Source organism: Salvelinus namaycush, chromosome 28 (genome assembly GCF_016432855.1).
Source record: "Salvelinus namaycush isolate Seneca chromosome 28, SaNama_1.0, whole genome shotgun sequence".
In the NCBI taxonomy this organism is placed as follows: domain Eukaryota; kingdom Metazoa; phylum Chordata; class Actinopteri; order Salmoniformes; family Salmonidae; genus Salvelinus; species Salvelinus namaycush.
In genome coordinates, this window is record NC_052334.1 from 40381567 (window position 1) to 40403193 (window position 21627).

General features: G+C 42.4%; 1 protein-coding gene and 1 pseudogene across 2 annotated transcripts; both read right to left on the reverse strand.

Moving 5' to 3' along the window:
• Nucleotides 1-3055: 3055 nt before the first annotated feature.
• LOC120023715 (mitochondrial basic amino acids transporter) lies at nt 3056-10949 on the reverse strand. 2 transcript variants are annotated; one of them, XM_038967779.1, is made up of 4 exons: nt 10523-10949; nt 9188-9231; nt 5522-5605; nt 3056-4810 (listed from the first exon to the last, which is right to left on the reverse strand). In XM_038967779.1, exons 1-4 carry the CDS (start codon nt 10560-10562, stop codon nt 4037-4039), a joined length of 942 nt encoding a protein of 313 aa, XP_038823707.1. In that variant the 5' UTR covers nt 10563-10949; the 3' UTR covers nt 3056-4036. The 2 variants fall into 2 exon arrangements, with proteins under 2 accessions (XP_038823707.1, XP_038823708.1); XM_038967780.1 differs by lacking the exon at nt 10523-10949 and adding an exon at nt 9348-9456.
• A 2277-nt stretch (nt 10950-13226) lies between these two features.
• Nucleotides 13227-19469, reverse strand: LOC120023358 (annotated as a pseudogene).
• Nucleotides 19470-21627: the final 2158 nt, after the last annotated feature.

Here is a 21627-nt window from a genome sequence, read left to right on the forward strand (position 1 = left end):
GTAAAAATGTGCTTAGCAAGTTGCATGGACTAACTCTGTGTGCAATAATAGTGTTTAACTTGATTTTTAAATGAGTACCCCATCTTTGGGGGTACAAATATCTGTCAGTTCCCTTAGTAGAGCAGTGAATTTCAAGCACAGATTCCACCACAAAGACCAGGGAAGTTTTCCAATAGTTTGCAAAGAAGGGCACAAAAAAGCAGACATTGAATATCCCTTTGAACATGAAGTTATTAATTACACTTTGGATGGTGTATCAATACAAAGATATACAGGCGCCCTTCTTAACTCAGCTGCCAGAACGGAAGGAAACCTCCCAATAGGTGCCCTTTTTGAGGCTTTGTAAAACCTCCCTGGTCTTTGTGGTTGAATCTGTGTTAGAAATTCACTGCTCAACTGAGGGACCTTACAGATAATTGTACGCTTGAGGTACAGAGATAGGGTTGTCATTTTTTTAGTTAAAAACGTATTAATGCACACAGTGATTCCATCCAACTTATGTGACTTGCTAAGCACATCTTTACTACTTATTAACTTATTTAGGCTTGCCATAAAAGGGCTTGTGAATAATTGACTCAATACATTTGTTTTTCATTGACATTATGTGGTATTGTGAGTAGGCCAGTGACAACTCAACATTTGGTAAATTTCAGAGGGCGGCAGGTAGCTTAGCGGTTAAGTGCGAGTCAGTAACCAAAAGGTCGCTGGTTCGAATCACCAAACCGACTAGTTAAGGAGAAGAAAAAAAAGCCTTTTTGCCCTTGAGCAAGGCACTTAACCCGAATTGCTAAGTCGCTCTGGGTAAGAGCGTCTGCTAAATGTAAATTCAGGCTGTAACAAAATGTGAACTTTCTGAAGGCACTGTATGTGTTCCTTTCAGTGATGGGGTCATTTTGTGACTTAAACCATTCGAAAGATCGCACCACATTTGTAGGAAGAAACCGGTTTATTACAACCGCATCTAGCAGCTACCGAAGGTAATTGAAGTGCAATTTTTTGTTTCTCTCGTGACCCCATTTTACAATCCCCTTGTTTGGGAAATAGGGGTTTGGTGCCATACACAGGACTCCTTTCTCAAAACCAAACCAACTTTATCAGAACATTTCAGATACTTTCCTTGTTTTGCCCTAGAATAAAATATACACATTCTTTGACCTAGGTTTTGCCTTCAAAAGCAATGTCTGCCTGTTCTAGAGCAGTGACTGTTCCCTTCAGTTTGAGTTACCTAGATGGATACTGATCAACAAGATATACTGTGTATAGGTTCAGACATTTTGTGAAATAGCACAGTTAAATAGAAATCAAACTGGATGGACATCAGAAATAAAAACATAACTATTGTTAAGTGTGTATAAGATGTATAAACTGAAGGTGTATTAGTTTACTCCAATTTGGGGGAAGGATGGTAGGGTTTGCGGGGAATAATAAAGTATATTCTTAAATGTATATGGATATATATATTTACCCCAAAAATATATGGGGGATTGGAAATGATGCAGACAATTACAATGACGGAAGCAACAATCTTTAATCCGATCTGGCGCCGTTGGCAAATGTTCCAACGTTCGTGCAGACCACGTTCACTGTAAACGCGTTGCTGCACATCTCGGCTTAGTCGGAGATTAAATTGAAATGGTGCATCCTGACCTTTGGCAGACATACTTTGTTACATTCTTGCCTTGAAAAGACATGACAAAAGACTCCATATTAGATCGTTTTTATTCAGCCATTTCTTTTTCCACATATTGCTTTGGTTGCAAGACATTAAGACCTATAAAGAACAAACATTACACGTACAAAATAAAAGTTACTTGCCCTTTTGGACATATGCCATCCAACCTGTACAGTACAACCAAAATGCTGATGGTTTTCCGTGTTTTTATGTAACAGTAAAACAAAGGAAGCAGCATTCCATATAGTTGAGTTGCCCTTGTGTCAACGAACACACTTAAATTGTGCCATAAAAGAAATAAGACGAGAAAGCACTGACTCAAGTTCACAGTATAAATACATCATACAGTAGGTTACTCTGTACAAGCAGTGTCATCCAGCATATAGAAACGAGTCGTTTAGTTATTGTGAAACACATGCACTTGCAATTCAATTTGATATCCAGTGTAGGGTTTAACCTCCAGTGAAAGGATGCAATATCCTTAAGATATTTGTTTACATACATATCATACTTGTAGGATAATTTCTCAAATCATGACATGTACATCATTCAATATTAAGTTGGTATGTAACAATTTTTGCCCAAAATGTAACACAGGCTGTTAATTTAATTCACTACATTTGCTAGGGACTGTGCTGCCTCAAATACAATGCTACTGTAAAAAAAACTTTTGTCCTGAATCAAAACAATTCACTCATTTCGCTGTGCAATACGGTCGTGCCATTTCATACTTAACACTGCAATGATTTCAGCACATTTGCTAATCCCGAGTGTTTCAGTAAAATAAACAAGGTGCCACCTTTACAAGGTCTCAGACATGATGCCCCTGAGTGTTTAAATTAGGATTATCAAGAACTAAGAGTTGTGTAATCAGGAGCCAGCTAGTGCAGACGTCGCACCCAACTCTGATGTCCATGGCTTTCCAAAATGGTTACTCAAGATAATCTTCACTCATGGGCCCTAAGGCTCCATTCACACTGCTCGCCGTAAACATCTATGCAAGGAAGTCATTTCATTGGTCCTAGCCAGCAGAATCATTGATTAGAACTAATGAAATGGCTTCCTTTCTGGCATAGTTTTTTCCCTGCAAGCAATGTGAACGGACCCTGAGAGACTCCACAGTTAGTCTTTATCGGAAAGCTTCACTTGTGTACAGTCGTGGCCAAAGGTTTTGAGTGACACAAATATACATTTTCAAAGTTTGCTGCTTCAGTGTCTTTAGATATTTTTGTCAGATGTTACTATGGAATACTGAAGCATTACTACAAGCATTTCATAGGGGCTGAAATGCAGTGTAAATGTTTTTGGGGGATTCGGTTCATTTGCATGGCAAATAGAGACTTTGCAATTAATTGCAATTCAGCTGATCACTCTTCATAACATTCTGGAGTATATGCAAATTGCCATCATACAAACTGAGGCAGCAGACTGAAAATGAATGTGTCATTCTCAACTTTTGGCCACGACTGTACATATTTTCAGACATACATAAGCAGGGTTGGGTAGTTTAATCCGTTAATTACTAGTTACATGTGAAATTCTAATCAGTAACGTAACTTTTGGATTACTCAAACTTTACTTTGTTACTTTCCCCTTAAGATGCATTAGAAGACAAAAATTAATATTACCAATTGAATGACATCTATTGCAGGATAAATCAATGTTAAGGGCTTGCCATAATGGATGTTGCATTTTAATGACAAAGTCTATAGGCATCTGCTAGCAGATACCCATAGACTTCCAGTCATTGGCTAGCGAAACTACCTCCAACTTCCTTCATACTGGACACGGAATTAAGAACGGTATCCATGAGTTCATCTGATTCTGGGGAAGTAGATAAAATCTTTAAGTATCTCTTTAAAAACTTGCTGATTTGAATGTCAGGAGAAAATGGAAAGGAGTCCAATTTCCCAGGCCCCAAACACCCTTTCTGAATTCAAAAGTATCAAATCTGATTACAATAATTTTGCCGGTAACGGATTAGTTTTATGTTACATGTAATCCGTTTCTCCAACCCTGCAATATAAATATACTAAGCTGTGCATACATACATGTATAAGGGTGTTTTTGTTTGTAACCAGGATGACCAGATCAGTAATTTGAGTACTTTTTCAGTGTGATTGCTTTCTTCCCCCAGTGACAAATTAATTAACCGAAAAAAAGGCTGCTCTGTACAAAACCAAGGGTCAAAAAGGGACACGTAAATATTTACAACCAAAGTTTTCCAATCTTAAAATACGTTGTATAAAAATATCCTTTGTCTAGTGGTCAAGTCACTCAGGTCTCAGCAGCTTAACTGGTGCACTGTGGGACCACCTCCACTCCAGTAAGGGTCACCAGAGCAGAAGCACCATCTTCCCCAGGTCACAGGCTTGAGGGCTGGGCCTGCTGTGGGCTCGCAGTGAGTGAGGAGTGGGCGGGTAGGGGCTCGCAGTCTGTGATGCCGCCCTCGTCGTTCCGCATGTACATGAGGAACAGAGTCACGGTGGCAAAGGTTGTGGCGTTGACTGGGAATGCCCGAAGCAGTGTGGAGGTGAGGCCACGCGTGAACACCCGCCAGCCCTCCCGCTTCATGCTCTGACGCATGCAGTCTGCGATGCCGTTGTACTTGTTGTGGCCACCCACGCCGTCCGCCTGGAGCCGGGATTTTATGACGTCCACGGGGTAGGTGGAGATCCACGAGGCGATGCCCGACATGCCGCCGGCGAACAGCAACTTGAGGATCATGTAGGGGTCGTCGGGCTCGCAGCCCAAGTGGCGCGTCAGGACATCGTAGGTCAAGAAGTAGATCCCAAAGCCCGGCGTCTCGCGGACCAGCGTGGTCACCATTCCCCGGTTGATTCCGCAGAAGCCCTCCTTCCGGTAGATGCGCACCAGGCAGTCCAGTGAGTTCTTGTACAGCTTCTGCTTGGACTTCCTCTCGCCCAAGCCCTGCAGCTGCATGCGTGTCTTAGCCAGCTCCATAGGGCAGCAAATGACGCTCTGCAACGCGCCCGCCGACGCCCCAGCCAGGAACTGGTTGAGCGGCGTGTCGTGGCCCAGCCTGCGCATGGCGTTGCCCTGGACACCGAACACGATGGCGTTGATGAAGGTCAGGCCCATCATGGGGGAGCCGATGCCTTTGTAGAGCCCTGTCATCTGTGGACACAGCAGACAGAGAAAGAGGGGTAATAAGGTAATGAAGCTGAATAACTTGGAACAAAGTCGTTTTGGATAAAAGTATCTGCTACATCACACTTTCACTACAATAAATGCTGTTCTCAAGGCCAGACTCTTTATAAAGCAATGGTATAATGCTAATGTGCTGTATATGCCGCTATTCTACTCCTTTAATGATATAGCTTAACACTAGTACTCCACCATTGAGAAAATTGTGGAATTCCTAATCACAATGAAAAACAGGTTTAGGCAGCCCAGCAGAATCTACCCCATTAAAACATGGCGTAACTCCCAACCTGCGCGAGTGCTAAGGCGGTTCTCTTAATTTAGCCACGCAGCAGGCACAACACTCCGATTTAACCCTTGCTACTGATATCTCTCCCAACCTCCTCCCTCCAGACTGGCTGATGTGCGTCAGCCTAGCAGAGAGCCTAAGACTGTAACGAGAGACACTTGAGTAGAGTCCTGTTCTAACCAATGGTACAACTGTAGTTGGCACTGCACAGAGCACATGGCAATGCAGAGCCAACCACCTCGAAACTGATTAATTCAAATATGAAAAGATTTCACCACTGGTGTTTCCCCCACTACAGCAGTCTCAAACTTCCAGCCCGTAGGCCACATCAGTTGAGTTCTACAGACATGGTACTGTGAGGAACTTGAGTCGGTCATGGTGGTGGTCGTACTCACCGACTCTTGTCGTACGATAGACTGGAAGCAGTGATACGTGCCGCGGTACAGAGGTCTGTCCACACTCTGAACTTGGAGTCGTACCTAAAAAAATGGACACCTCAATGTTAGTAAAAAAAAGCACAAAGACAATACTGCCACATTTAATAATAGAAAGGAAAAGAGACAATACATGAATAAGTGACTATTGGCAAATGTAGTGTACTAAGGTATGGGAGTTGGGTCAGGTGCAATTTGTGTGGTGGTGAAATTATATATAAAAAAATATTTAAAAAAGTATTCTGTGCTTGTACATCTGGAGAATATTTTTTACAAACCACGGGGGGAGAAACAGAAGACCTTGACCGTACTTACTAGCTAGGTCACACATCCGTGCAGAGGTTGATTATCCCTCATCTACAACAAAGTGACACTTTATGCTGTTAAAGACAGCCCTCCCCGATCAGGGATAAAATCAACATGGTGTCCCTCCCTCGGCGCCTTCGTATTCCAAAAAAATGAATACACAACGGGGGAAAAAAAGGTTCTGTCAAATATCAAACAGGTGTAAAGTACAAATATCCTGATACGGGTTGTAACTTGTTGCTTAGAGATTGAGTACACATATTCGAAGATTCAGTGTCGGCAAATTACAGCTCTTAGACTAATTACATGTATGAAAATACGATGAGGCTTGTACTGACATTTTTATAATAAAACAATTAAGCCGACTGATTCTTAGTTTCCACAACTATATAATATACATTTCGAGAGGCTATTTTGAGCCTAAATAACTTTATTGCTATGACTGGTATAACTTTACTAGAAATTACCTAATGGAACAAAGTACATGTTTACAAAATACTTAGCCCTCTGCCTTGACAATCAACCGTGTGTCAATTCTAGGAAGATTTCAACCCACTTATCCCCCCAAAAATTCTCAATGTCTCCAAGTTTCACCATAATTGTAAAGCCCTAGTAACTTTAACAAATTCAAATCTGAAGATTATTTATTTCATGTGATTAGTGATTTATCTGCCCCTCATTTTAAGGTCAACCCTGTTATGTGAACTATTGTTTTAATATGGTAAAACTATTCCTTTTTAAATGTGTTTCTCAAAAGAAACATTGAACATCAAAGTATATTCATAGTGTAAAAGCAGGTCAGCTGGTTCTATGCCTTTTGGGCATTTTCTAGTGTTTTGTGGGGGGAAATTCAAGCATTCAAACAAAAAATTCAAACAGGTCAAGCATAACGTTAACCCTGTTACCCATAGACAGGCTAGAAATGTTTTAGCAATTACATTTTTTTTTGTGAAGCTTGCATTCAATTTCCACTCCCTGTTGCTTCCAATACCCGTCCCGAGGGGATTTATGATAATCGTCAACTCTGTTACTTTATTTGGCACATAATAGGCACTTACTATAGTCATTTTCATTTAACATCTTGAGATGGGGAAGTGTTTATGAAGTTTAGAATGTGCTTTTTATGACCAAGTAAACAAAAAATATATTTCACCTTATTTTAACAAAGTTACACTTCTCAAAAAGGCACTGGATTGGTGGAACGACTGTCATAATTATGAGATAGTAAGTCTGGATCATGGACATTGAATAGTCGTGCAGGTCAACACCTTTTTAAAAGGACAATCTAGGATTCAACCAATAACTAAGCATTTTCCCCACCACTTTATTTGCTAAATAGCTGAGGAATGGGGCAGGAGAACAATTTTACCACTCAAATACATAGACACAGGGACTCTCACATATGGATGCAAAGACTGAACACCAATGAGATAAGAATAATAGTTTTAACCAGGTTTTGAAACGATACAGTGATTGCTTACAAATAATAAACCAAGGTTATATTTTGGGTTCTGATAGGGTAAGACCAATGCTCATGAGGAATTTAAGGTACATTCAAGAATCAATGGCTACAGTTGAAGTCGGAATTTTACATAAACTTAGGTTGGAGTCATTAAAACTTGTTTTTCAACCACTACGCAAATTTCTTGTAAACAAACTATAGTTTTGGCAAGTCAGTTAGGGCATCTACTTTGTGCGTGACAAGTAATTTTCCCAACAATTGTTTACAGATTATTCCAGTGGGTCAGAAGTTTACATACGCTAAGTTGACTGTGCCTTTAAACTGTTTGGAAAATTCCAGAAAATTATGTCATGGCTTTAGAAGCTTCTGATAGGCTAATTGACATCATTTGAGTCAATTGGAGGTGTACCTGTGGATGTATTTCAAGGCCTACCTTCAAACTCAGTGCCTCTTTGCTTGACATCATGGGAAAAATCTAAAGAAATCAGCCAAGACCTCAGAAAAAAAATAGACCTCCACAAGTCTGGTTCATCCTTGGGAGCAATTTCCAAACGCCTGAAGGTACCACATTCATCTGTACAAACAATAGTACGCAAGTATAAACACCATGGGACCACGCAGCCGTCATACGGCTCAGGAAGGAGATGCGTTCTGTCTCCTAGAGATGAACGTACTTTGGTGCGAAAAGTGCAAATCAATCCCAGAAAAACAGCAAAGGACCTTGTGAAGATGCTGGAGGAAACAGGTACAAATCTATATCCACAGTAAAAGGAGTCCTATTTCGCCATAACCTGAAAGGCCGCTCAGCAAGGAAGAAGCCACTGCTCCAAGTGGCCATCACAAAGCCCTGACCTCAATCCTATAGAAAATTTGTGGGCAGAACTGAAAAAGCGTGTGCGAGCAAGGAGGCCTGTAAACCTGACTGTTACACCAGCTCTGTCAGGAGGAATGGGCCAAAATTCACCCAACTTTTGTGGGAAGCTTGTGGAAGGCTACCTGAAACATTTGACCCAAGTTAAACAATTTAAAGGCAATGCTACCAAATACTAATTGAGTGTATGTAAACTTCTGACCCACTGGGAATGTGATGAAGGAAATAAAAGGTGAAATAAAATCATTCTCTCTACTATTATTCTGACATTTCTGAAATAAAGTGGTGATCCAAACTGACCTAAGACAGGGAATTTTTACTAGGATTAAATGTATTTGGCTAAGGTATGTAAACTTCCGACTTCAACTCTATATATTAATTTAAGTCCAAAAATGCATGTACCAATCCCAGATTGACCCTTTTAATAGACTGTTTAATTAAATCAGTGTCAACCAGATGTCATCAAACAGGCACCAACAACTCTCCAATCCATTAATATGGAACAATATCACCACCAACTCTCCCACACACATGCACAATGTGTCATTGACAATGGGATATACATGAGGGCCTGATGCAAAGTGCACATTGGATTCATGTGATACAGACCCCTAAACGTATCTCATAATAATGACTCGTAGTAAGAGTTTTTTTGGGTAGCGGGAACAGTGGTCCATATTTCCATAGATGTCACTAGTTCAGAAAACAGCCAAAATACCCACGTTTGTGTGGTCTGGGGAAAAAAAGGTGCTGTTTATTATTTGTAAGTAGTAGCTGAGAATGTGGTTCTTAAAATGTTTTGATTGGAAAAGAGCATGCATAGCCTATTTAATTCTCTATCAAACGCTTTTGGTCATTTGTATTCGAACTCGCCCTTTCGACGAGGCTTAATAAACCCCACGGTAGCTAAGATAATTCAATTTCAGTGTGATTTCTAAGAAAAATATAAACACGTGCCCGGCATTTGCCAACGAGAAAACAAACCCACCTTTACAGTATCAAAAGGATGGCCAACCAAAACACCTGCAGCACCTGAAAATGACAAAGATCTGTTAGTCAGCACTTGCTTGTTGGAAGCAGTTGATTTCTGCTAAGTAATGTAGGCTATACTAAGTTAAAGCCATGTGAAACCAATAGGAAAAACAAACCCTTAATTGCAAAACAGGATAGCATAGAGTGAATAACTACAGTAAAGATACAGTAGAGAGCATGGAGATGCTTTCAACTGCTTATCAGTCTCTGAGCCAAGCCATGATTTAAGTTAAAACCACTGAGGTACTGTTGCAACAGTGGCAGGTGCATGTTTGAATATCAAGTGCATCACACACAAGAACAAACAGTCTTATCTGGACTGCCATCAACAGTTGTTCACTGTACCCTTGTCCTTGACATTATTGCTAGAGAGAGGGAAACGCAATACTGTCTGACACCACCTGTGTGTGTCACAGGACTAAACCTGCCTAGGGCAGTTTCAGATTAGAGTACATTAGTCTGACCCTCACTTGCAAGACATTATCTGTAGCTGAGACAGTATCACAATAATGCTCAATGATATAGTTTATTAATCAATAACTTTGTCTGTCTGGCTAACCGGACATTCATATAATTTGAGATGGAGGTAGGGTTAAAAGGCAATTATACATCTTTGTAGGAAGTCAAGAAAATAACTTCCTGTGGAGAATAATTTTAACAGATGTAATTTAGCTAGACAGGTCCTATTTCACAACGTCTCTAAGGTCTAGAAATACACCTAGTTGAATTTTGTGTTGGGGTAACTCTTAAATGAGTACCCCTGTCTGAAAAATCTGAAGATTGTACGTAACGTTACTTCACATTCACCAGTTTTGACCATGTGAAGTTGTTGCTTGAGGGACTGCCCATTGTACCACTCCCAACTATGAGCACATAGTTTGGATTGAAATGAATGTAACGTTAATTGTTTGGCTGTGAGAGAATTAAAAGGTTATCAACAATATATATTCTATAGCTAAGAAACCTACAGGTTTAGCCAACTAAGTACATGTAATATGGCGAGTTAAACAATGGGGGAAAGAAAGGGCTAGACTAGCAGACAAGACACTCACAGTACTCAGTATTTTTCCATTCATTAACCTACTTTTTTGGTAAACTTGCGCCATCACTAGGCACATTTCTGCATTAGCTAACTAACACTGCTAGCCATGAATCAATAAGTAAATTCAAAACGATTCCAACGCGACGCATTTGGCAAACCCTTTCCATGACTCGGTGTTGCTGCCACGTAGCAATCATTGAAGCAAAATATTCAAGGGTGTGCTTGCTAGCTAGCTATAGTTTAACTTACCTCCTATGCATCCTGCCGCAAAGTCCAATGTAAAGTCCATTCCCTCAGTCTTTGAATTAATCAAAAGATTGCTAGCGGTCAGTGAGCCTGTATTTCTTCGTAGCACAAGGGGCTAGCCAATTCAAAGGTCTGGCTTGGTGCAATCTTGCAATGCTTCAAGCTAGCCGAATAATTTAGCAAGCTATCAGTTTCCACCTGTAGTTTGATGGCTGCATCTGTAACGTTAGCTATCTGCTAGTTGAATTGCTAGCCCGAGCTAGTCTCCTCTTGATATAGAACAGTTAGCGAAGTTCTGTTGGTGATTTCACTGGCTACCCAAGCGAGCTCGTGAATAAGCTAGATAAGTAGCTTAGTGTGCATGCTTTAATTTAATAATTGAATTGAGGCTCTCCCACAGTTAGCATACTTCCACCGGCTGTGTCTTCTATTTCTGTATATCGTGTGAAGTTCAAAGCCCATTTTGAGGAAGCATTTAGCCCAATCGGATTACTGTGACGAAGACAACACCCCTACCGCCCCTACACTCTTTGACTCGATGTGATTTTGCGTGGGGTTCTGTTCAAAAACTGTGATTACAGTACTTTCGACTCCAAACAACTGATTTATGATCAGCTCTCCCCAATCTAGTCTAACCCTTTACCTTTAGTATAGGACCGAAGTAACAAAACAGACCTTGGACTAGATGTTCTTAAGGGTAAAATATGGTAAATTGTTGACCAAGACACATTCAAGATTGCAACGTTTATAGCATATTAGACATTCTGAAAAACACTCACTGTATGGTCAAACCAAACATTGTATAATCAAATCAGATTTATTTATAAAACCCTTCTTACATCAGCTGATATCTCAAAGTGCTGTCCAGAAACCCAGCCTAAAACCCCAAACAGCAAGCAATGCAGGTGTAGAAGCATTTAATTTTTTTAAGTGGCAAATTACCAACAATGACAAGGCAGCCTACAGGGAGGAGGTGAGGGCCCTGGCGGAGTGGTACCAGGGATATAACCTCTCCCTCAACATCAACAAAACAAATCGTGGACTTCATGAGACAGCAGATGGCGCACACCCCTATACACTTCGACGGGACCGCAGTGAAGAAGGTGAAAAATGTCAAGTCCCTCTGCGAACACATCACTGACAATTTGAAATGGTCAACCCACACAGACAGTGTGGTGAACAGTGCCTCTTCAACCTCAGGAGGCTGAAGAAATGTGTCTTTGCCCAACCGAGCCACGGCCTGTTCACCCTGCTACCATCCAGAAGGCGAGGTCAGTACAGGTCCACCAAAGCTGGGGCCGAGAGACTGAAAAACTAGCTTCTATCTCGAGGCCAACAGATTGTTAAATAGCCATCACTAGCCGGCTACCACTCGGTTACTCAACCCTGCACCTTAGAGGCTGTGCCCTATATATATATATAGACATGTAATCACTGGTCACTTTAATAGTGGAACACTAGTCACTTAGATAATGTTTACATACTGTACTGCTTTTCTCATTTCATATGTATATACTGTATTCTCTTCTACTGTTTTTTAGTCAATGCCACTACGACATTGCTCGTCCTAATATTTATATACCTCACCTCCACTTTAGAAAGTCATAATATGATGTATCATATTATGTGTTTATCGTACTGGGAACACTGATGCGCTATGTCCTTGCCTGTTGAGTAACAATTGTACTGTATTATTATCATCAAATCAAATTTGATTTGTCACATACACATGGTTAGCAGATGTTAATGCGAGTGTAGCGAAATGCTTGTGCTTCTAGTTCCCGACAATGCAGTAATAACCAACGAGTAATCTAACCTAACAATTCCACAACTACTACCTTATACACACAAGTGTAAAGGGATAAAGAGTATGTACATAAAGGTATATGAATGAGTGAAGGTACAGAACGGCATAGGCAAGATGCAGTAGATGGTATAGAGTACAGTATATACATATGAGATGAGTAATGTAGGGTATGTAAACATAAAAGTGCATAGTTTAAAGTGGCTAGTGATACATGTATTACATAAAGATGGCAAGATGCAGTAGATGATATAGAGTACAGTATATACATATACATTATATTAAGTGGCATTGTTTAAAGTGGCTAGTGATACATTTTTGATCAATTTCCATCCATTTCCATTATTAAAGTGGCTGTAGTTGAGTCAGTATGTTGGCAGCAGCCACTCAATGTTAGTGGTGGCTGTTGAACAGTCTGATGGCCTTGAGATAGAAGCTGTTTTTCAGTCTCTCGGTCCCTGCTTTGATGCACCTGTACTGACTCGCCTTCTGGATGATAGCGGGGTGAACAGGCAGTGGCTCGGGTGGTTGTTGTCCTTGATGATCTTTATGGCCTTCCTGTGACTTCGGGTGGTGTAGGTGTCCTGGAGGGCAGGTAGTTTGCCCCCAGTGATGTGTTGTGCAGACCTCACTACCCTCTGGAGAGCCTTGCGGTTGTGGGCGGAGCAGTTGCCGTACCAGGCGGTGATACAGCCCGACAGGATGCTCTCGATTGTGCATCTGTAAAAGTTTATGAGTGCTTTTGGTGACAAGCCGAACTGTGTTCAACGCTGGTCCGACCTAAGCCCACCACTGTAGTGTCGTCTGTGTAATGATCATGCCGTTTAATCAGCTTCTTGATATGCCACACCTAGTGGATGGATTATCTTGGCAAAGGAGAAATGCTCACTAACAGGCATGTAAACAAATTTGTGTACATCATTTGAGAGAAATACACTTTTTATGCCTATGAAAAAGTTCATTAATCTTTAATTTCAGCTCGTGAAACATGGGACCAACACTTTACATGTTGCGTTTATATTTTTCTTCAGTGTAATTTCCATTTCAGTTAACTGTATGTGGAACTAATAAAGTAAGGTAAGTGTATCTATAAAGCCCCATTTACATCAGAAGTTGTCACAAAGTGACCTCTTTGACACTAAGCTGAGCTGCACTGTGCCAGTCTGGTTAGGCATTCACTATTGCTGGAACCATGCTGGAAAGGACGAGGTGAAAAGAACATATCAGAGCAAGCACAGTGAATTTGGGGTTGGCAAGGTAGTGTAAACAGGGTATTAGAAAGCGTGTCTGTGGAAGAAGATGGAGGAGTTGGCGTCGCTGGCGGACATCTTGGTCTGGGCCCCCTGCAGTGCGGGGAAGAAGGTTTAGGGCAGGCTTGGGGTAGCCGATCCTGGGGGCCACATCCCGGGTCATCCGGAAGTAGGAATCCTACAGGGGTAGAGGAGGAGTCGGGCATGGGTAAGTGGAGGGATATGTCTTCAAAACCATTATGGTGCTCTAGATGTGATGCTAAATTACTTGAGTCCCTGTAAACGTAATCATTTCAGATTGAACTTAACTGAGTTCTTTACCGTCTCAGTAACATGCTGTCAGACCCTACTAATCAGATCCTTCTGTTTCTCTCAAAAAATAAATTTTTAACTTCACATGATATTATTCTGGCTAAATGAAAATATACAGTCACAAGCATAGTGTGTAGAAAGAAAGGCTGCTTCTAAGGTTAATTAGTTGCCACTAGTTCAGCGCATTGAAGATGGTCAGTCAAAGCATCCCATTTCTAAAATGATCTGGTAAAACTTTCTTTCAGATATCTTTCCCTGTTAAAGGTTAGCAGACACTGCGTCCTAGTTGTGCTGTGAGGCATGACTGACCTGGTCTATGGCGCAGGGAATGAGACACTGGACGTCTTTTCTGCCCTTGAAGATCTGAGGGAAAGAGTTACTGAACGACGGAGCGGCCTGGATGGCTGGGAATGCGATCTTTCCTTGGGTGGGAGAGATAAGAGGAATACTTAACTGTTCAAAATCATTCACCTGGTTCGTATTCATTAGTAAACACTGTAGGAAAACCTTTTGCTACAGAAAATGAAAATTTGTGTTTCTTATTGGACAGTTGGTCCTTGTTTTTTCTGTCTGTTTTCTCCTGTTTGGTGTCCAGTGCTTCAATGTGAACTGTACTGACTGTATTGATTACATTGTAGCACCCATTATGCAGATCAGAAAGAATTTATAAAGTTTGTATAATTGCTCAACAGGTGTTGACGATTTTCCTGCAATCTCTCTTACCGATACAGTCACTTTCGCCAAATCCAAAGATGCCTTTGACCTGGTTGAAAGTCACACGCTTCTCTATTTTCACCACATTCCTGTAGAAGTCTGGTGCCGCCCCGTAGAGACAAAACAATTAAGAGCTAAGAACAATCAGTAAAATACTGTAGCAGACATGACAGCCTCGTACCACTAGCCAGACATGGGTGAACTTTGAATAGGTCAATTATTTGTCACTGTGAGCTCCTTCTATTGAATGATAAACATTGGCTTTGCAAATATCTCCCAGTCACATCAAGCTGTTTAGCATACCACCCACAGCTAAGAGTTATGATGACAGAAGGCTAGAGGAGCGAGAGAGAAAAATGTAGGCTTCTATCTGTATTGACTACTTTGAAATTATTGCAGTACAGCACCACCTTCTGTGAGATCAGTGAACAGACATGGGATAAATCCGAAGTAACAAGTCTTGTGAAAGAGACTCGTTTTTAGTATTCCCATGATGTATGAATGCTCAAACAGCAAAGAGCTTGATGAGGGGATTCTGAAACAGGCAGAATATCTAATTGTACTCAAATGGAATACGTACAGTCCCTGCACCTCTAAAGTAAACGAGGACCAGGGCTCATATCCACAAAGCTCCTCAGAGTGAGTGCTGATCTAGGATACGTTTTGCCTTTTAGATCATAACGAGTAACATTACATGGACAGAGGGGATCTGATCCTAGATCAGCACTCCTACACTGAGACACTTTGTCGATACGGGCCCAGAGACATAGTGGTTGGTTAGTTACCCCATGTAGTCCAGGTCAGAGAAAATGAAGGTCTTGTTGACGTCGAAGGCGCAGGTGATGATGTCCTTGGCATTCTCCACGGCGTAGCGGTGACAGTCCTCCAGGGACAGGTCCTTCCACAGGTACTTCTCATCGTCCGTCAGCTGGATCACCAGCGGGATGTCAAACGTGTCCTGCAGCCATCTGGGAACAGATGGAGGAGCACAACCCTTTACTCTCAACTGAATCCACTACGATACCAACTGGCTGTAAGCCTTCTTCTACAAGCCTGACTGAGAACGCTAGGGCTTAGGTGTTTTTGACATTATGCAGTGTGTGTTATATAGGCAGTGTGTTATACACTAGGTAGGGCTTTGAGTTTCCTGACAGCGGGACCTAACCAGGACAAGGTCTGGGATGTACCATAGGGTAGGGTTAATAGATAATAAAAATTATTGAACTTTCGGTGGTTCTTCATAGAGTCAACTTCCTCCATCTCAATAATAGATACTAAAACGAATAGAGAAACAGTATAATAGCAGAGAGGAGCCTCACTTTGTGAAGATGAAAGGGATGAGGTGGCCCACATGCATGGCCTCTGAGGAGGGTCCTCTGCCCGTGTAGAGGTAGAAAGACTTGTTCTTCTCATACGCGTCCAGAACCTGGTGCATATCTCTGAAAAAGAGCAACAGCACACGGTTAAGGCATATAACATATCCTAAAATGCCCTCAAGGTAAAATGAGAGCAGATTAAGACTAGATTCTTAATACAATTTGGTATCAATTCCTCATGCTCAATCCCAGATAGACAGACACGCCGCCCTCTAGAGTACATTCAAATAAATGAATAGGAAGGAGGAAGGAGGTGATGACAAGCACAGCTGTCATACTAGAGAAGTGAACAATCTGGTGACTGTATTGACTAGTGCCACTGACCTGTAGGAGAAGAATATTCCTCTGCGTAAAAACCGGTGTGCCTTCTGTCCACCAGCTCCTGGTCAATCTTGCTACTGCCAAACCTCACTGGAAAAAAACATGTTACAGCAGTCCCCTCTTCCCTTCCTGTGTAAGTTCTGGTAGTCCCCTCTTCCCTTCAAGTGTACACGGTTAGTATTATTTCCTCTTATTTTTGGTGGAGTCATTATATATGATATTTATTTAGTAATTCTATGATTCATACTATTTAAAAGATAATTGCTGCTTGATATGCATCATTGTAACAAGTCTTCGGTTTAGTCATTCGGAAAAGTATTCAGACCCCTTGACTTTTTCCACATTTTGTTCTAAAATGTATTACATTCTTTTTTTCCTCAACAATCTACACACAATACCCCATAATGACAAAGCAAAAACAGGTTTTTAGAAACTGTAGCTAATTTAAATGTAAAAAAACATTTACATAAGTATTCAGACCCTTTACTTTGTTGAAGCATCTTTGGCAGCGATTACAGCCTTGAGACTTCTTGGGTATCACACTACAAGCTTGGCACACCTGTATTTGTGGAGTTTTTCCCATTCTTCTCTTCAGATCCTCTCAAGCTCTGTCAGGTTGGATGGGGAGTGTTGCTACACAGCTATTTTCAGGTCTCTCCAGAGATGTTCGATCGGGTTCAAGTCCGGGCTCTGGCTGGGCCACTCAAGGACATTCAGAGACTTGTCCCGAAGCCACTCCTGCGTTGTCTTGGCTGTGTGCTTAGGGTCGTTGTCCTGTTGGAAGGTGAACCTTCGCCCCAGTCTGAGGTCCTGAGCACTCCGGAGCAGGTTTTCATCAAGGATCTCTCTGTACTTTGCTCCGTTCATCTTTCCCTCGATCCAGTCTCCCAGTCCCTGCCACTGAAAATTTTTCCCACAGCATGATGCTGCCACCACCATGCTTCACCATAGGGATGGTGCCATGTTTCCTCCAGACGTGACGCTTGGCATTCAGGCCAAAGAGTTCAATCTTGGTTTCATCAGACCAGATAATCTTGTTTCTCATGGTCTGAGAGTCCTTTATGTGCCTTTTTGCAAACTCCAAGCGGGCTGTCATGTGCCTTTTACTGAGGAGTTGCTTCCCTCTGGCCACTCTACCATAAAGGCCTGATTGGTGGAGTGCTGCAGAGATGGTTGTCCTTCTGGAAGGTTCTCCCATCTCCACTGAGGAACTCTTGAGCTCTGTCAGAGTGACCATCGGTTTCTTGGTCACCTCCCTGACCAAGGCCATTCTCCCCCGATTGCTCAGTCTTGGTGGTTCCAAACTTCTTCCATTTAAGAATGATGGAGGCCACTGTGTTCTTGTGGACCTTCAATGCTGCAGACATTCTTGGTACCCTTCTCCAGATCTGTGTCTCAACACAATCCTGTCTCGGAGCTCTAGGGACAATTCCTTCAACCTCATGGCTTGGTTTTTGCTCTGACATGCACTGTCAACTGTGGGACCTTATATAGACAGGATGACCAATGGAAACACAATGCACCTGAGATAAATTTTGCGTCTCATAGCAAAGGGTCTGAACACTGATGTAAATAAGCTATTTCTGTTTTTTTTAATACATTTTCACTTTGTCATAATGGGGTATTGTGCGTAGATTGATGAGGACATTGTTTTTATTTAATTCATTTTAGAATAAGGCTGTAATGTAAAAAAATCTGGGAAAAGGGAAGGGGTCTGAATACTTTCCGAATGCACTGTATGTTTCCCATAGTGTTGCCTCTGTTCTGATCTACTATACCACGCCATGGCAGTGGATTTTGGTTAAAAGGACATGTTTATCAAATAAAAAATATTCAAAATGTTTAACAATAATTCACATACACGCACCATTCAGATTTTATGGCATAGCTGCCAATCTACTCATTCAACTTGCATCAGCTTGCGTGTTGGGGGAAATGTATCTCCTGAGAAACAAGTACTTGATTTATATAGTTCCACTATGCATTTTATTTATTACCGTAGTAAGAGAAGTTATAATATTTACATGTCAAAACGTTAGAGGAAAGCCAGTCTCATCAAATGAGAAGTTCATAAAGAGAAATGCATAAATGACGATGCAAGTCTGGTCAAAATGTCAACGGTGCCTGCCCGGAAATGTTTTTTTTGTTCTGACTGACTGATTTCAAAATAAAGGTTCTGTGCGATTGTCGAGTGAAGTGTGCGCCGTGCAAGTTAGGATTCAGGGCTCTACACGGACCTTTTTTTTTAACAATCAGCATGTGTACGACTAAATTGAAAAATGTAGAAGCACAAAGAAATGGAGGCGCACAATGAAAAATATGAGGCAACAGGCCGTTTTCTTTGTAGTAATGGTGCAAGCACGACTGTCATGCATCTGCGCTCAGTGTATTCTCTATGGCACTCAGGGGCCGTGGTACAGTGACGTAATCGTCGCAACAATTATCAGGGTGATTTTTTTTCTAGGCACACTGGTGCTCCTAAATTTAAATTCCAGGTCGCACAGCAAAATATTTAGGCGCATATGCGAGTAATATGGTCCCACTGTAGAGCCCTGGGATTCCGCCCCCAGAGATCTACCATTATGATTTTCCCTCTGACCTATCAGCTTGTCGTAGTCCATTCCTTTGGCGCCGGTGGTGGACACGTTCCAGGGGTCAACCATGTCGTCCCCATTAGCAGTTGCTGCTGGCCCATTGTCTTTTGAAACGTCGCTTTCCGAGGGTGGACACCCAGCCTTGCCCTGCTTCGCCTGGTGTGCGAGGTTGTGGAGGTGGGGGGTGTCCCCGGCTGGAAGTCATGCCCAGAGAGAGGGGTGTTGACCCGGGCAGGGATGGAGGCCTATTGGCCTGGAGGTCCGTATCTCCAGGGGGTAAGCTCTACTCTCATGTTACCTGCTTGTAGTCAACTTTGAGCTTCAGCAACAACTGTACAGCAGCATCGATATCAGCCTGTAATCCAAAACAGAATACATGATTCCGGTATTACACTGACATAATGGTATCCCATTATTATGGCCACGGATGAATTCACTATATGAAGAAGATATTACACATTTTTACTATGACTGTATTGCATAACTTGTACAGTAACTTATTGTGATATAAAACCTCACTTTAGCAGCCTTTTCCTTTTTCAGGGTTTGGACTGTCTCGTCTCCCTGACAGTTTGTCATCTTCAACCTGGTCAAGACCCATTAGGAGAGATACAAGTCTGTGACACAATTTTACATGCAGTAGCTTACTTCATGTACGTTAGCATATATGCGATTGCATTGGTTAAAAAGCTATCTAGCTAGATAGCATGTCTAGCTGATTCATAACGTCGTATGGAGTGCATAGTTACTAGTAGTATGCCATAAGACTGCATTTTGCCTGGTAAAATATATTCCAGGTTTTTTAGTTTCTTTGCCTCGGGAAAGTAGCTAGCTAGCTAATGTATGAGCCGTGTATATCAACAAAACACACGTGGCTGTCAAGGATTGTTTTTGAAGTTCACGTACATAGCTAATGAACAGCAATATCTAGCTGTCTGGTTTTGTTATGGTCCATGAGGCCACCTTAACAGAAAGGATGGTCCAAGGCGCATATTGTATGCTGTGATTCAAGAACCAATCTCTACTGCATTAGCTCGCCTGGGTGGTTATGCCATTGTTTCCCATAGCGTTGCCTCTGTTCTGACAACTCTATGACAGTGGCTTTCGGTTGACCGGACATGTTTATCAAATAAACACGGGTACATCAAAAGGAAATATGCCAAATGTTCACAAATAATTCACATACACGTACTGTTCAAATGTTATGAAGCTGCCAATCCAGTCATTCAATTTGCATCAGCTTTCGTGTTGGTGGAAATGTATCCACTGAGAAACAAGTACTTGATCTATATAGTTCCACTATGCATTTATGTACACTGCTCAAAAAAATAAAGGGAACACTAAAATAACACATCCTAGATCTGAATGAATGAAATATTCTTATTAAATACTTTTTTCTTTTCTTTACACAAAATCACACAAAAATTATCAATGGAAATCAAATGTATCAACCCATGGAGGTCTGGATTTGGAGTCACACTCAAAATTAAAGTGGAAAACCACACTACAGGCTGATCCAACTTTGATGTAATGTCCTTAAAACAAGTCAAAATGAGGCTCAGTAGTGTGTGTGGCCTCCACGTGCCTGTATGACCTCCCTACAACGCCTGGGCATGCTCCTGATGAGGTGGCGGATGGTCTCCTGAGGGATCTCCTCCCAGACCTGGACTAAAGCATCTGCCAACTCCTGGACAGTCTGTGGTGCAACGTGGCGTTGGTGGATGAAGCGAGACATGATGTCCCAGATGTGCTCAATTGGATTCAGGTCTGGGGAACGGGCGGGCCAGTCCATAGCATCAATGCCTTCCTCTTGCAGGAACTGCTGACACACTCCAGCCACATGAGGTCTAGCATTGTCTTGCATTAGGAGGAACCCAGGGCCAACCGCACCAGCATATGGTCTCACAAGGGGTCTGAGGATCTCATCTCGGTACCTAATGGCAGTCAGGCTACCTCTGGCGAGCACATGGAGGGCTGTGCGGCCCCCCAAAGAAATGCCACCCCACACCATGACTGACCCACCGCCAAACCGGTCATGCTGGAGGATGTTGCAGGCAGCAGAACGTTCTCCACGGCGTCTCCAGACTCTGTCACGTCTGTCACATGTGCTCAGTGTGAACCTGTTTTCATCTGTGAAGAGCACAGGGCGCCAGTGGCGAATTTGCCAATCTTGGTGTTCTCTGGAAAATGCCAAACGTCCTGCACGGTGTTGGGCTGTAAGCACAACCCCCACCTGTGGACGTCGGGCCCTCATACCACCCTCATGGAGTCTGTTTCTGACCGTTTGAGCAGAAACATGCACATTTGTGGCCTGCTGGAGGTCATTTTGCAGGGCTCTGGCAGTGCTCCTCCTGCTCCTCCTTGCACAAAGGCGGAGGTAGCGATCCTGCTGCTGGGTTGTTGCCCTCCTACGGCCTCCTCCACGTCTCCTGATGTACTGGCCTGTCTCCTGGTAGCGCCTCCATGCTCTGGACACTACGCTGACAGACACAGCAAACCTTCTTGCCACAGCTCGCATTGATGTGCCATCCCGGATGAGCTGCACTACCTGAGCCACTTGTGTGGGTTGTAGACTCCGTCTCATGCTACCACTAGAGTGAAAGCACCGCCAGCATTCAAAAGTGACCAAAACATCAGCCAGGAAGCATAGGAACTGAGAAGTGGTCTGTGGTCACCACCTGCAGAACCACTCCTTTATTGGGGGTGTCTTGCTAATTGCCTATAATTTCCACCTGTT

Excerpts from the sequence above, each read along its gene's own strand:
- LOC120023715 (XM_038967779.1), bottom strand. The coding sequence starts at position 10,562 with ATGGACTTTACATTGGACTTTGCGGCAGGATGCATAGGAG. Across the intron at positions 9,232-10,522 it reads TGCGGCAGGATGCATAGGAG|GTGCTGCAGGTGTTTTGGTT; the intron begins GTAAGTTAAACT and ends TGTCATTTTCAG. Across the intron at positions 4,811-5,521 it reads CTATCGTACGACAAGAGTCG|ATGACAGGGCTCTACAAAGG; the intron begins GTGAGTACGACC and ends CTGTGTCCACAG.